The 16447-nt window shown below is 36.4% G+C and overlaps 1 protein-coding gene across 1 annotated transcript in view; it reads left to right on the forward strand.

Annotated features, from left to right (window-relative positions):
* SMC5 (structural maintenance of chromosomes 5) overlaps positions 1 to 16447 on the forward strand; it is a 101043-nt gene that overhangs the window by 60440 nt on the left and 24156 nt on the right. The window contains exons 11-14 of the mRNA XM_065879896.1: positions 2764 to 2877; positions 11866 to 11960; positions 12603 to 12735; positions 15384 to 15557. Coding sequence (XP_065735968.1) covers positions 2764 to 2877; positions 11866 to 11960; positions 12603 to 12735; positions 15384 to 15557 — 516 coding nt within the window. The remainder of the gene's footprint in view (positions 1 to 2763; positions 2878 to 11865; positions 11961 to 12602; positions 12736 to 15383; positions 15558 to 16447) is intronic.

Raw genomic sequence — 16447 nt, forward strand, 5'->3', positions numbered from 1 at the left:
CTGTGACTTCTCTGAGACTCATTACCTAAACGAGCAGGTGAAATTCATCAAAAAAATAGATGACTGTGTAACCAACTTATACAAGATATGGGCCCCAGAATCTGATATGGCAGAATGTCTCTGATAAATGCACCCTGGGGAAGAGTGATAATGAGAGCTAAGTCCTATGCTGGCTTATCCATAACTATAAAAAAAGATGACTTCCTATGGTGATATTGGGATTACTTTACCCTTTCTGTAAGTTGTAGCAAACACCCACTTTATATTTTTTTTCATTTGTACCATTCCTTACAACAAAGTATTGAGTTGGCCAAAAAGTTCCTTTGGGTTTTAAGTAAAAACACATTTTTCATTTTCACCAATAACATTATTGAACAATGTATTCACCCTTTTGTTCCACTACCTTTTATCATTTTTCAGGTGACTTCATAATTCCATCTTCCCAAAACTTTCTATCTTTTTGAGCAAAGAACTGTTCTAGGTGCCTTTTACAGTCTCCTAGGGAATTGAAAATTTTTCCATTAAGAGAATTTTGTAAAGACTGAAATAAATGGAAATCCAAAGGTGCAATGTCTGGTGAATATGGCAGATGAATCAGAACTTCCCAGCCAAGCAATAAGCATTTTTGCCCGGTCATCAAAGAAACATGCCATCTTGCATTATCCTGATGGAAGATTATGCATTTTCTGTTGACTAACTCCGGACGCTTTTCGCCAAGTGCCACTTTCAGTTGGTTGAATTCGGGGCAGTACTTGTTGGAATTAATCGTGTGGTTTTCCGGAAGGAGCTCATAATGGAGGACTCCCTTCCAATCCCACCATATACACAACATCACCTTCTTTGGATGAAGACCGGCCTTTCGTGTGGTTGGTGGTGGTTCATTTCACTTGCCCCACAGTCTCTCCTGTTCCACATTATTGTACAGTATCCACTTTTCATGGCCTATCACAATTTTTTTAAAAAACAGAACGTTTTCATCACGTTTAAGTAGAGAATCACATTCAGAAATACGGTCAAGAAGGTTTTTTTCACTTAACTTATGTGGAACCCAAACATCAAAGCAAGTAACATAACCAAGCTGATGCAAATGATTTTCAACACTTGATTTGGATACTATGAGTATGTCGGCTATCTCCTGCTTGGTATAAAGTCAGTTGTTCTCAATTAATGTCTCGATTTGATAGCTGTCAACTTCAACTGGTGTACCCGACTGTGGAGCATTGTCCAGCAAGAAATCTCCAGCACGAAACTTCGCACACCACTTTTGACACATTCAGTCAGTCACAGCATCTTCTCCATATGCTGCACAAATCTTTTTTTTGCATTTCAGTTGCGTTTTTACCTTTCTTAAAATAATAAAGAATAATATGCCGAAAATGTTGCTTTTTTCTTCCATCTTCAGTATTAAAATGGCTACACAAAAATTCACCAATTTTGATTTTTTTTTTAAATACACGCTGATATGACAGCTGTCACAATATAGTCTAACAAAGTTGTTTTGAACGAAGTTAAAGACAACTAAGCACTAGAGCCATCTTTTGGAAAAACCAAATGAACTTTCTGGCCAACCCAATAACTTGGTACCAAAAAAATTGTGAAATGGGCTTCCCTGGTGGCGCAGTGGTTGAGAGTCCGCCTGCTGATGCAGGGGACACAGGTTCGTGCCCCGGTCCGGGAGGATCCCACATGCCGTGGAGTGGCTGGGCCCGTGAGCCATGGCCGCTAAGCCTGCGTGTTGGGAGCCTGTGCTCTGCAACGGGAGAGGCCACAACAGTGAGAGGCCCGCGTAATGCAAAAAAAAAAAGTGAAACAGTAGACATCTAATGTTTGTAGTGTTTATGTCTGGGTGATGGTATTTTATACGGCTTTGATTTTTTCATTTGTTTGCTTGGTTTTTAGTTTTCCCATCTTTCTATACTGATCAATATTCTGTAATTTAAAATAATACTAACATTTATGTGACAAGCAGTCTACTAATTTTTTTTGGTATTATTTCTTTTAATCCACATTTAGTCCCTTGAGATATAGACTGTTGTACTCTACCCATTTTAGGATGAAGTAACTAAAGCTCTCAGAGATTTAGGTGGTACTTGATTAAGGTCATACATAGGAATGGAGGTGACATCTGTCTGATCCCAGAGCCCTAGATCCTGAACTATCTTAGTATCTTCCATAGCACTGAGCCTCAAGTGCAAAAATGTCTAATTAGTTAGTATTTTTTGAGTAAGTAATTAAGTTTATGCTCTGGTAGTACAAACCTAGGGTTTCTCTTGAAAGCACCAATAGTTATAATTAATCCATAGCAAGTTTTTTCATTAGTTTCATAAAATTTTATTTAGGCCTTTGTATTTTTATACTAATTAGTTTTTGCCATGGATAGCATGAATTCCTCTTAAAGATTAAGAAGAAAAATATTAAAAGTTTGGGGACAGATGAGAAATGTTTATACTCAGGTTACAATCTAACCCTATTTCAAATGTTTTCAGTGAGTTGGCCAGAAGGGAACTTTTTATTTCTTAGATGGTATCAAAATCAATATGCGTTAGGTGCTGTTAAAGTCTTGGCTTTTGTTTTACTATGTCTTGGACAGTAAATTAAATAGATGTTTAAAAATGTTGACTCTTCAATACCAAACTGTTCTTTTTTGGTCACTTTTTTCTCGATTTATTTAACCTAATTAAATAAATCTAAGTTAAGTATAATTATGTTCTAGTAGTCAGTTTGGGTTTCATGAAAATCAACTTTTCTTTTTGTTTTGTTTAGATCAATATGAAAGATAACAAAAATGCCAAATATATTGAAAATCATATTCCATCAAATGACTTGAGAGCTTTTGTGTTTGAAAGTCAAGAAGATATGGAGGTTTTCCTCAAAGAGGCAAGTACTGTAATATTTTAATTCACTTCACACTTAGCTTCCAGTGCTTGAGTTTTCAACCTCAACCTAGAGCAAAAAATGATAATGACCTATTTTACCATCAGTAACTCTTGTGTAAAATTATTCAAATTTGCTAATTTCTTTTGTCTATACCACTGAAGATTGAATTAGTTTTATAAGAGGAACAACAGCCCATAATTCCATCTTTAACATTTTTTGAAATTACCATTGGGAATTAATATGAAGAGTAATTGTCACATTGTTTTAAGAGAAACATCATAATGATGAGACTTTGGTCTTGGACATCCTTTTAGGAAATGTATTGGAATGAACTCCGTTTTTCTTTGTGGGGAATATAATGTTGTTGCTCATTATAAATAAAAAACTTTAAAAAGAATGAGAATTCTGTATCTGACTAGAAAAACACTACTGACCAAGAATATAAGCCACTGGAAGACATCATGGCTTAGTTAAGAGTAGAGACTCTACAGATAGGCTACCAGGCTTTGAATTCCGACTTTACTGCTGATTTCAGCAAGTTGACTAAATGTTCTGTGTCTTAATTTCTTCACTATAAAGTGGAGATAATATCTACTTCAAAAGATGGTTGTGATGATTAAATAATTTTTTAAATGAAAAAGTTTAGAACAGTTTGTTGGGTACTATTGTTTTTATTATATATTGTTATATATCTGTATAATACATATTGTTAGCTATGTATGTTACTATCCTTGCCAGTGAGATTTCTTTTTCCTTTTGCAATACGCCGTCTACTTTTTAAAAAGCCCTGGAAAGATGAGGTTTAGATTTTGTTTTGTTTAAACTTTTTCTAGTAAGTCTAAGTGAGGACAGGACCATGAATCGGCTTAAGTAGTCCTCTATTTCTCTGGTACACAAGTGATTGGAAAGAATCTTTACTTTCTTTGGCTTTTACGTATTGCCCTCCTTCTGGTTTGGAGTTGACAGGGAATGTGAATAAAAGATGACTGGATAAAAAAGTTGAATCTACAGAATTATAAAATGGTCTCCAAAAAATTAAGCATTTGTGTTATTTAGAACTATTTAAGCCTAAACAGTGAGTTCTTGAACTGATGTCACTGAAGAAGTAGGTTACTTGGATTACAAGTCTGTGAGACATGACACAGTGTGAAGGGTCTGGAGTCAGGTGTAATTAGATGATTTCTATTTTGCAAATGGCCAGCTTAGCCTACACTGAGTAACTGGATTTGCCTCAAAAACTCATGCTTCTTCCCCTGTGCTAAGAATTTGAACCATATATTAATAATATGACAGGTTCCTGGAAATTTGACCTTTTTTTTTTTTTTCTTGTACTGTGACAACTTTCCATAGGGGCTCATCATTAGGACTAGAACTTCCTCTTACATGTATCACTTTTTGTATGTATATCTTAAATTTTGAAATATATTGTATAAAGCCTCCTCCTGTAATTATATCTACTAGAGTACCATTTCCCATCCTTCAGTAACTTACAAACCTTCTTCATGGTGTTTGCCATTTCTGCATACTACCGTGTACTACCATCACAATTTTTTGCCATATCTGGGTACTAACTATACTAATATTTAAAATTTTTCTTTAAATCACTTCACTTCTTGTTACTGAAATGAAATATTCTGAAAGGAAGTATAATGTCATTACCAAATTAGAAAAACAAATAATTTACATTACAGTAAAGACAGTAAAAGCAGTGTTAGTAAATCCTAGATCTGTACTGTTGCTTCTCGAAAGCAGATGATATGATTTTTTTAAAAGGAGGTAATAAGGAGTTAAAGACATGATGACACCGTATGTAACTTACTCATTGGTATAATTAGAAATATTGAAAGGGAATTGAAAAGGAAATTACTTTCTCATTGTATAAATCAATTTTATTTAGTGTAGCCACTAAAACAATAGATATTTAAAACTTAAATGAATTCTGCATACTAGTATCATTGATACATTGACTTATGGCCAATATTGTTTCATTATACCTCCACTCCATTCTTTTTAATAACTTATTTTGATATAACTTCAAACTTATAGAAAAGTTGCAAGAGTCATACATATGCTCCTATATACCTTTTACCCAGATTTACAATAATTATTCACATTTTGCCCTATTTGCTTTATTGATTTTTTCGTTTTTTTAATTTTTAATTTATATTGGAGTATAGTTGATTAACAGTGTTGTGATAGTTTCAGGTATACTGCAAAAGTGATTCGGTTATGCACATACATGTATCTATTCTTTTCCAAATTCTTTTCCCATTTAGGTTATCACAGAGTATTGAGTAGAGTTCCCTGGGCTATACAGTAGGTCCTTGTTGGTTGTGTATTTTAAATATAGCAGTGTGTACATGTCAATCCCAAACTGCTAATCTATCCCTCCCCCCCACCCTTCCCCCTTGGTAACCATAAATTCATTCTCTAAGTCTGTAAGTCTGTTTCTGTTTTGTAAATAAGTTCATATGTATCAATTTTTTTAGATTCCACATAAAGCCGTATCATATATTTGTCTTTCTCTGTCTGACTAACTTCACTTAGTATGATAATCTCCAGGTCCATCCATGTTGCTGCAAATGGCATTATTTCATTCTTTTTAATGGCTGAGTAATATTCCATTGTATATATGTACCACATCTTCTTTATCCATTCATCTGTTGATGGACATTTAGGTTGCTTCCATGTCTTGGCTATTGTAAGTAGTGCTGCAGTGAACATTGGGGTGCATGTATCCTTTCGAACCATGGTTTCCTCTGGATATATGCCCAGAAGTGGGATCGCTGAATCATATGATAGCTCTAATTTTAGTTTCTTAAGGAACCTCCGTACTGTTCTCCATAGTGGCTGTACCAATTTACATTCCCACCAACAGTGCAAAAGGGTTCCCTTTTTTCCACACCCTCTCCAGCATTTATTGTTTGTTGACTTTCTGATGATGGCCATACTGACTGGTGTGAGGTGATGTTTCTTTTTTTAAAATATATGTATTTGTTTATTTATTTATTTTTGGCTGCATTGGGTCTTTGTTGCTGCGTGCGGGCTTTTCTCTAGTTGGGACAAGCGGGGGCTACTCTTCGTTGCGGTGCACGGTCTTCTCGTTGCGATGGCTTCTCTTGTTGTGGAGCATGGGCTCTAGGCACGCAGGCTTCAGTACTTACGGCACGTGGGCTCAGTAGTTGTGTCTCGTGGGCTCTAGAGTGCAGGCTCAGTAGTTGTGGCACATGGGCTTAGTTGCTCCCCAGCATGTGGGATCTTCCTGGACCAGGGCTTGAACCCAGGTTCCCTGCATTGGCAGGCGGATTCTTAACCACTGTGGCACCAGGGATGTCCCTTTTTTTTTTTTTTTTTTTTTTGAGGTGATATTTCATTTTAGTTTCTAAATGCAAATCTTCTTTGGAGAAATGTCTATTTAGGTCTTCTGCCCATTTTTGGATTGGGTTGTTTGTTTTTTTGATATTGAGCCGCATGAGCTGTTTGTAAATTTTGGAGATTAATCCCTTGTTAATCTCTTTGTTTGCAAATATTTTCTCCCATTCTGTGGGTTATCTTTTCATTTTGTTTATGGTTTCGTTTGCTGTGCAAAAGCTTTTGAGTTTGATTAGGTCCCATGCTTATTTTTGTTTTTATTTCCATTACTCTAGGAGACAGCTTGAAAAAGATATTGCTGCGATTTATGTCAAAGAGTGATCTGCCTATATTTTCCTCTAAGAGTTTTATAGTATCTGGTCTTATATTTAGGTCTTTAATCCATTTTGAGTTTATTTATATGTATCTTGTTAAAGAATGTTCTAATTTCATTTTTTCATGTGTAGCTGTCCAGTTTTCCCAGCACCATTTATTGAAGAGACTCTCTTTTCTCCATTGTATAGTCTTGCCTCCTTTGTTGTAGATTCATTGACCATATGTGTGTGGGTTTATTTCTGGGCTTTCTATCCTGTTCAATTGATCTGTATTTCTGTTTTTGTGCCAGTACCATACTGTTTTGATGACTGTAGCTTCTTATTGCCATTTTGTTAATTGTTTTGGATTTGTTTTTGTACGTGTTTTTTCTTCCCTTCCTCTTTTTTTCTCTTGTGATTTGATGACTAACTGTAGTGTTGTGTTTGGATTCCTTATCCTTTTCTGCATGTGTATCTATTGTAGATTTTCAGTGTGCAGTTACCATGAGGTTTTGGTATAGCATTCTATATATAAACAAGATTGTTTTCAGTTGCTGATCTTTTAATTTAAAATGCATTTCCAATATCCTGCCTTTGTGCTCTCATAATTGCTGGTTTTGATATCATATTTGTTTAGCAGATGATTTCCTACCTTTACTGTATGTTTGCCTTTACCAGTGAGCTTTTCCATTCATAATTTTCTTGTTTCTAGTTGTGGCCTTTTCTTTTCCACCTAGAGAAGTTCCTTTAGCATTTGTTGCAAAGCTGGTCTGATGGTGCTGAATTCTCTTAGCCTTTTCTTGTCTGGAAAGCTTTTGATTTCTCCGTCGAATCTGAATGAGAGCCTTGCTGGGTAGAGTATCCTCGGTTGTATATTCTTCCTTTTCATCACGGCCTTCAGAGTTTCTGCTGAGAAGTTAGCTGATAACCTTATGGGAGTTCCCTTGTACATTATTTGTTACTTTTCCCTTATTGCTTTTAATATTTTTTGTCTTTAATTTTTGTCATTTTGATACCATGTATCTTGGCATGTTCCTTCTTGGGTTTATCCTGCCTGGGACTCTGCTTCCTCTGTGCTTCCTGGACTTGGGTGACTGTTTCCTTTCACATATTAGGGAAGTTTTCAGCCATTATCTCTTCTAATATTTTCTCAGGTCCTTTCCATCTCTCTCCTCCTTCTGGGACCCCTATAATGTGACTGTTGGTGTGTTTAATGTTGCCCCAGAGGTCTCGTAGACTGTCTTCATTTCTTTTCATTCTTTTTTCTTTATTCTGTTCCACAGCAGTGATTTCCACCATTCTGTCTTCCAGCTCACTTACCAGTTCTGCCGCAGTTACTCTGCTATTGATTCCTTCTAGTGTATTTTTCATTTCAGTTATTGTATTGTTCATCTCTGTTTGTTGTTTAGTTCTTCTAGGTCTTTGTTAAACATTTCTTGTGTCTTCTTGATCTGTGCCTCCATTCTTTTTCCAAGATCTTGGGTCGTCTTTATTGTCATTACTCTGAACTCTTTTTCAAGTAGATTGCCTATCTCTACTTTACTTAGTTGTTCTTCTGGGGTTTTATCTTGTTCCTTCATCTGGAACATATTCCTGTGCTGTCTCATTTTTGCCTAACTTTCTGTGATTACAGTTTCCATTCTGCAGGCTGCAGGCTTATAGTTCTTCTTGCTTCTGCCATCTGCCCCCTGGTGGATGAGGCTGTCTAAGAGGCTTGTGCAGGCTTCCTGGTGGGAGGGACTGGTACCTGCCCACTGGTGGGTAGAGCTGGCTCTTGCCCCTCTGGTGGGCAGGGCTGTGTCAAGGGGTGTGTTTATCAGGCAGCTGTTTACTCAGGAAGGCTTTAGGCAGCTGGTCTGCTGATTGATGGGGCTGTGATCGCACCCTGTTGTTTGTTTGGCCTGAGGCATCCCAGCACTGGAGCCTACAGGCTGTTGGGTGGAGCCAGGTCTTGATGAGAAAATGGCAGCCTCCAAGAGGGCTCATGCCAATGAGTACTCCCCAGAACTACCATCACCAGTGTCCTCGTCCGCACAGTGAGCCACAGACACCCCCCCCCCCAACCTCCACAGGAGACCCTTCAATACTAGCAGGTAAGTTTCTTATGAGGTCATTACTTTTTTACCTGGGTCCTGGTGCACGCAAGGCCCTGTGTGTGCCCTCCAAGAATGGAGTTTGTTTCCCCCAGTGCTGTGGAATTCCTGCAATCAAATCCCGCTGGCCTTCAAAGCCACATTCTCTGGGGGCTCCTCCTCCTGTTGCCAGACCCCCAGGCTGGGGAGCCTGACGTGGCGCTCAGAACTTTTACTCCTGTGGGAGAACTTCTGTAGTATAATTATTTTCCAGTTTGTGGGTCGCCCACCCAGCATGTATGGGATTTGATTTTATCGCCATTGCACTGCTCCTACCATCTCATTGTGGCTTCTTCTTTGTCTTTGCATACAGGGTATCTTTTTTGGTAGGTTCCAGCATTTTTTTGCCAGAGGTAGTTAGTTGTGATTTTGGTGTTTCCATAAGAGGGGGTGAGCTCACATCCTTCTACTCCGTCTTGTCTTCTCCTGCTTTATTATTTCTCCATAGCAAAGTACAGGTGGTTTTGCTATAAGCAATATATAATTCCTAAAAATTACTGTACTGCAGAATTGTATAATAAAAACCCACAGGGGCTATGGTGTGGAGGGGGGGAAGCACAGCTTTACATATGTTAAATTATTAAGAAATATGCAGATACAATAAATGTGCTTTTTCTTTTTTATTTGTTTATTGAAGTATGGTTGACTTATAAGTTTCAGGTGTACAGCATAGTAATTTGATGTTTTATGGATTACACAATGTACAAAATTAGTATGAAATATTGACTATATTCCCTGTACTGTATGTTACAACCCTGTGCCTTATTGAAAGACCTGAAGTTGGCTTGTGGAAGTAGGCATTGGAAGGGTTCCGTATGTGAATTATGTAGTAGGTAAAACAATTATAAAGCACTTACCTGAAATTGGATGGAAAGTTGTAACACCAGATGTGGTTGAGGGGTGGCTCATAATATGTAGTGAACTCAGGCAGCTGGTAGATGTTTGAGAGGGATGTGTGTGTGTCTGTGTATTTGTGCACAAATTACGTCTATTCCTACACAGCTCCATTCAGTTGGGTGCAATTTTTTGCATTCACCTAGAGAAAAGCTTATATTTGTTATGGATATAATTGTACCTAAGCAAATGTGAGAATCACATAATGTTTAAGTTGTCCCCTAATATATAAATTGCTTGGAATAAATTTGTCCTCAAAACAAGCATTACAGTAAAACTATTTTTCTGTTGGTAATTATGTGTGAGGAAATACTTTGAGCCTTTAAAAATATCCTGTTGCTCATGTAACTGCCTAGTAGGTTTAAGAACCATTAATGATTCTCATCATTCTTTCTATATTTATTAGTTGGTATTCTATAAGGAAGAGCTCTTTCTTTTCCATTTATTTAGTCATTATATCATATAAAATTCATAGAATTTTGTTTTATGGATTTTAATCCATTACTATCATTATTTATTTTAATGCTCAAATTGTCCCACATTTGGCCAGTGAGACCTTCAGCTTGACCGCTGTACGTTATTTTACCAACATTTTTTTTTTTTGCGGTACACGGGCCTCTCACTGTTGTGGCCTCTCCCATTGCAGAGCACAGGCTCCGGACACACAGGCTCAGCGGCCATGGCTCATGGGCCTAGCCACTCCGCTGCATGTGGGATCTTCCCGGACCGGGGCACGAACCCGTGTTCCCTGCATCGGAAGGTGGACTCTCAACCACTGCGCCACCAGGGAAGCCTTTACCAACATATTTTGAGCAGTACTTACTTTTGGGGAGAGCAAGGTGTTCACTTATACCTTTACCTTGCTGTGTCTGGGCCTTACAATCAGCCTTTTCTCCAAAGAACCCTAGTTTTTAGAAACCAAGATCTGTGTGTTAGATGTGTGCATTGCTGCTAGTGTCTCATTGCTTCTTAGCCCTTGCATGCAAACCCTTATTTCTATATTTATCTGGAGAACAAGAGTGCATAAGGGCACCATGAATTCACACTGATGCTTCCAATTACAGTCGAACACAACAGGGTACCTTCTACTCTTTCTCCTTTGCATATCTGTAATTTCCTACTGTAGCAGTGAAAAACACCTCCTTCTCCCCCTTATCATCAATTTATTTACTAATTTGTTCAAGTGTAGAGTGCTGTGAAAGTAGTCACAGCATTCTAGACTGTGAAAGTAGTTTGAACATTGCTAATCTGTGCCACCATGAAATTCCTCCATTCCACCATCCCATCTTGTCTCTCAGCAGTGTTTTATTTTTTTGTGTTTTATGTCTTGCACATCTTTTGTTAAATGTGTTCCTAAGTATTTTATGAATTTTTGACACTCTTAGAAATGGATTTCTCAAATTCATTTTTCAGTTGTTAACTGCTAGTACATAGATATAATTTGATATATTTTCATTTGATGTGTATCTTGTGACACTATTGAATTCACTTCCTGAATTCTAGTAGTTGCTTTATAGATTCCACAGGACTTTCTGTGTAGAAAATCATACCCTTGCAAGTAGATCTTTTTACTTGTTCCTTTTTAATCTTTTACCTCTTTATTGTGCTTCACTACATTGTCTAGTACCTCTAGGACAATGTTGAAAAGAAGTGGTGTGATTTGATACCCCTGCTTATTCCCAGGCTTAAGGGGAAAGCACTCAATATTCCACAGTTAAGTATTATGTCTGCTGTATACTTATCATAGATGCCCTTTACCATGTGGAGGAAATTTCTTTCTATTCCTAGTTTGCTGAAAATCATATGGCTTTTGTACTTTATTCTGATAATACAATAACTTGGATTGATGTAGCATTCAAAATCAACCAATCTCACATCCCTGGGATAAATTCTACTTGGTCACGTATATTGCTGGATTCTGTTTACTAATATTTTGTTAAGGATTTTTGTATATGTGTTCATGAGGGATATTGTAATACTTTTGTCAGGATTATACTGGAATCATAAAATGACTTGTCCCTTCCTTTTTGTTCTGAAAAGGTTTTTGGTATTACTGCTTCCTTATCTGTTTGATAGAATTTATCGGTGGAAATAACAAAAGAAATGTACTCTTTGTGAAAACACATAGCTACAATATCATCACACTAAAAAATTTTCTTATAAGTACCATTAAATAGCTAGTCAGTGTTCAAATTTCTGATCATCCCATGAATGCCAATAAGAATACCATAACTTTAAAAATTCTTTTGATTGAGTATATGGTAATTAAGGTAATATTTTCTTTTCCTTATATTAAGGTTCGTGACCATAAAAAATTAAGAGTGAATGCTGTTATTGCTCCTAAGAGTTCATATGCAGACAAAGCACCTTCACGACCATTGAATGAACTCAAGTAAGTCTTGAAAATATTATTAGAACTAAGCTGTTACTTTGAATATTGAATAATCATTTCTCTCAAATATATTTTAATTATTTCTTTGTCACATAAATATGTTTCTTATAGGCTGAATTATTCCCTTTTAGGATCTCTTCCTAAGTCTAAAATAAGGAAAAATCTAGGCCCAGGAACAGACCATGGTATCAGTTAGTATATGATGGTGATTTTTTAAATCAGTGGAATAATATTGGACTACTTAGTAAAAGCTACTAAAATAGTTGGTTAGTTATTGGGAAAATAAAAGGGTAAATCATCACTTCATAATATAAACATAATTTCCAGAAGGATCAAATGGAAAAACTGCAATTATAAAACAGCTATAAGTAAATAAAGTCTTAATTCTGTATAAAAGCAATGGTAGAAGCAACAAAAGAAGAGATTAATGGTTTGTAATTATAAATATTAAACTTTTTGGACAAGGAAATAAATCTGAATATTAATTACTTAATATTAAGTGGCTAAACTATACAAAGAAAATACTTTCTGTACCATTGTTAATTTATTTTTTATTTATTGTTTAGTCACCACATGTCAACTAGGATTTTTTTTTAAATGATATTTTAAGAAGAAAAACCTAATAGTTGCTTTTCCTTTCAGACAATATGGATTTTTCTCTTATTTGCGAGAGTTATTTGATGCACCTGATCCTGTCATGAGTTACCTCTGCTGCCAGTATCACATTCATGAAGTTCCTGTAGGAACTGAAAGAACCAGAGAAAGAATTGAACAGGTAAGAAAGTACTGAATCAGTACCAAAAATGTAGTTTTGTTAAAACTTCTTAGCTTAAAGTCAAGGAAAACTTGTAATTTAGAGAAACATGCCATTGTTTCTAACCATACAGAAATTATCTTGGTATTTTCCATTTTTAATATGACATAGGACAGTGAATGTTGACTAATACTTGACGACAGGAGTGGTGTGGAGTTACCTAGAGCAGGGGCCCCCGACCCCCAGGCTGCACACACAGCAGGAGGTGAGCGGTGGGCAACCGAGCGAAGCTTCATCTGCCGCTCCCCATTTTTCCCCATCACTTGCATTACTGCCTGAATCATCCCCCCCACCCACCCAGCCCAGGTCTGTGAAAAACTGTCTTCCACAAAACTGATCGCTGGTGCCAAAAAGGTTGGGGACCGCTGACCTAGAGTAAATAAATAATACATGTAGGGTAGTTAAAACCTGAAGAGACACGTGGCTCTCTTATGTGATTCTGCCTTGCTTGACAAACATTTGTTCAAACATTAACGGTTTAGTCATTTAAATTCTTGTATTATGTTTTTCAGACAAATTATACTTTAGGATGGTAGGCTAGGTAGGATATGTAACTGCTTTGGTAAGCCCTCCCCTTAAAGTTTCCATTTAAGATTATCTCATGTGAATGACCACCCCTTAATAGGATTTCATTTTCCTGTCTAGTACAGCTACATAAACTCTAAGTTCCTATATTCTGCTAATGCTTGGAGTTTTCTTCTCCTTACAAGTAATCTCTAAGACTCCAAACCACCTTCATTGCTTTTATCAAAGGGAGAAACAGGGAAGAAGTCTCCTCTAGAAAAGATTTTTCCTTAATACCAAGTTGCCATATTAATACTGCTTGTAGGACCCAATTACAGACCTAACTGCTATTTATAATAGTGAACTTATTAGAGAATGTGTTTTAAATTTTTTAACAACCATTCTACAAGTATCCCTAGGATATTCATTTGTAATTTCGGGGCCTCTATATACCTCATTAACAGAAGATAGAAATGGGGGCTCATTACTATCCCATTTTGCACAGACAAGCCATTATTACTTATGGTAAGTTGCCTGTGTCTTTGATTAAAAATTATATTATGGTGACCATTTGGGGAAACCAAAAATACAACTCTCCATGTGGGTGTACCTCTCTCTTTGGTCTTCATAGATGGGGTTTAAAAAAAGAGGACAAGACTATATACATAGACCAATCCAATTTCTGTCATAACTTCAGAGGTAGGTAGGGTGCTATCTCTGAAGCTTAGGATAGTAGGTATTCTTTAGTATTGCAGAAAGACTATAGAAAATTTGGTAAGGGCTTTCATAGCTTTACTTTGGGGCAGAAAAGAGCAGTACTGCACTTGGAAAATCCTTTCACTTTTTGAACAGTGCTTCAAGTTGATTTTTATGCACTTTTTAACATTTTGGTTAAGTCATCTAGAGAGCTTTAACTCTACTGTCTGTACTAGAAAAATAACATTGTATATAGTAAAGCAAAGTCAGACACCTAATAAAGCCCTTGACATTGTCTTAGCCATCTTTCAGAAGATACAAGCCTTCATTGAGGAAATTCAGTCTTAATGTTTCATGTCTACCTAATGACAAATAATGGCTATATTTCTTCCTTAGAATAAAAATAACATTCTTTAGTGTAAGTTTTGCTTTATTATCAAGTCCTGACATTTTTAGATTCTGTAAATGATTATACTCTATTTATGCAGTTGTTCTCATTAATTTCCAAGGCTGGTCTCTGGTTCAATTGTCTGCTGACCTCCTTAGCTTAACAATGTTCTTTTTGCTGAGAGCACTCCCACCATCTCTGTCAGTTTCAATTTGATTAAAACTTATTTTCATGAAATGTGGGTAGGCTAACCTCATCTAGGCTTTCCCTTCATTTCAAATTATTCAGCATTTGTGGATGCCAGTTTATACCCTATTAAACTAAGTATGCTTAAATATGTCTTATCTCTTCACTTAAACTTCTAGAGAGAAGCCACAAGAATACTGGTAGTAAACCTTTAGAGATTGGAAAAAACTACAGCAGCCTATTCTTTATAAATAACAGTAACAGATCCAATGTTAGGGTGTTTAGAATGTGCATTAGTTTATGAAACTCCTTAAATAAATTCTTGAGAGAAAAGATCTCCAAAAAATGCAAAGTCTTTGAAGTCCTTGAAAAGTGTGTGCATTAAGTATTCCCCAAATATACAGGAATTAAATATAAGATTATGTATCTTTGAACAATATAACTGAGGGGAGGGGAGAGTAAATGTGTTAGTTGAGATAACACAGTTCAGTCTACAGGGAAGTTGACTCCTGGTATCTCTTCTGTAGATAAAGTCCCAAAAGTACACTTACTTGGGAGAGATTGTATAGTGAAGTAGAAGTATAGCCAACTTTGGTGGTTGTTTTGGTTTTCTCCCAGTTCTCTCTTCCTTAGTGGTGTTTTCCCAAATAATAACCTGAATTTTATCACTCACCTTTTTAGAGATGTTGGGTACATTTTTAAAAAAATAAAGTATATCCTAGTATATTTTGATCTTCTAAAATTCATGAGATCTGTATTTTTAATTCGTTAGTCCTTTTAAAAATATGTCATAATTATTCTTAGATGTGCACTGAATGCGTATTTTACATTATAGGTAATACAAGAAACCCGATTAAAACAAATTTATACAGCAGAAGAAAAGTTTGTGGTGAAAACTTCTTTTTATTCAAACCAAGTTATTTCTAGTAACACATCCCTAAAAGTAGCCCAGTTTCTCACAGTCACTGTGGATCTAGAGCAAAGACGACACTTAGAAGAACAGCTAAAGGTTGGTCATTTAAAAAAACTTTTTTTTAATTGAAGTACAGTTGATTTACAATGTTGCATTAGTTTCTGGGGTATAGCAAAGTGATTCAGTTATAGATATATACTTTTTCATATTCTTTTCCATTGTGGTTTATTACAGGATATTGAATATAGTTCCCTGTGCTATATAGTAGGACCTTGTTGTTCATACATTCTATCTATAATAGTTTGCATCTGTTAATCCCAAACTCCCAATCCATCCATCCCCTGCCTCCCCCTTTCCCTTGGCAATCACATATCTGTTCTCTATGTCTATGAGTGTGTTTTGTAAGTAACTTTGTGTCATATTTTAGATTCCACATATAAGTGATATATAGTATTTATCTTTCTCTTTCTGACTTCACTTATAATCTCTAGGTCCATCCATGTTGCTGCAAATGGCGTTATTTTGTTCTTTTTTATGGCTGAGTAGTGTTCCATTGTATGTATGCACCACATCTTCCTTATCCATTCATCTGTTGATGGACATTTAGGTTGTTTCCATGTCTTGGCCATTGTAAATAGTGCTCCTATGAACACTGGGGTGCATGTATTTTTCAAATTATAGTTTTGTCTGGATATATGCCCAGGAGTGGGATTGCTGGATCATATGGTAACTCTGTTTTTAGTTTTTTGAAGAACCTCCATACTGTTTTTCCATGGTGGCTGCACCAAGTTACATTCCCACCAACAGTGTAGGAGGGTTCCCTTTTCTCCACACCCTCTCCAGCATTTTTGATGACCATTCTGACTGGTATGTGGTGGTACCTCGTTGTGGTTTCACTTTGCAGTTCTCTAATAATTAGCAATGTTGAACATCTTTTCATGTGCCTATTGGCCATCTGTTTATCTTCTTTGGAGAATACCTATCTA

Source organism: Phocoena phocoena, chromosome 6 (genome assembly GCF_963924675.1).
Source record: "Phocoena phocoena chromosome 6, mPhoPho1.1, whole genome shotgun sequence".
Lineage (NCBI taxonomy): Eukaryota > Metazoa > Chordata > Mammalia > Artiodactyla > Phocoenidae > Phocoena > Phocoena phocoena.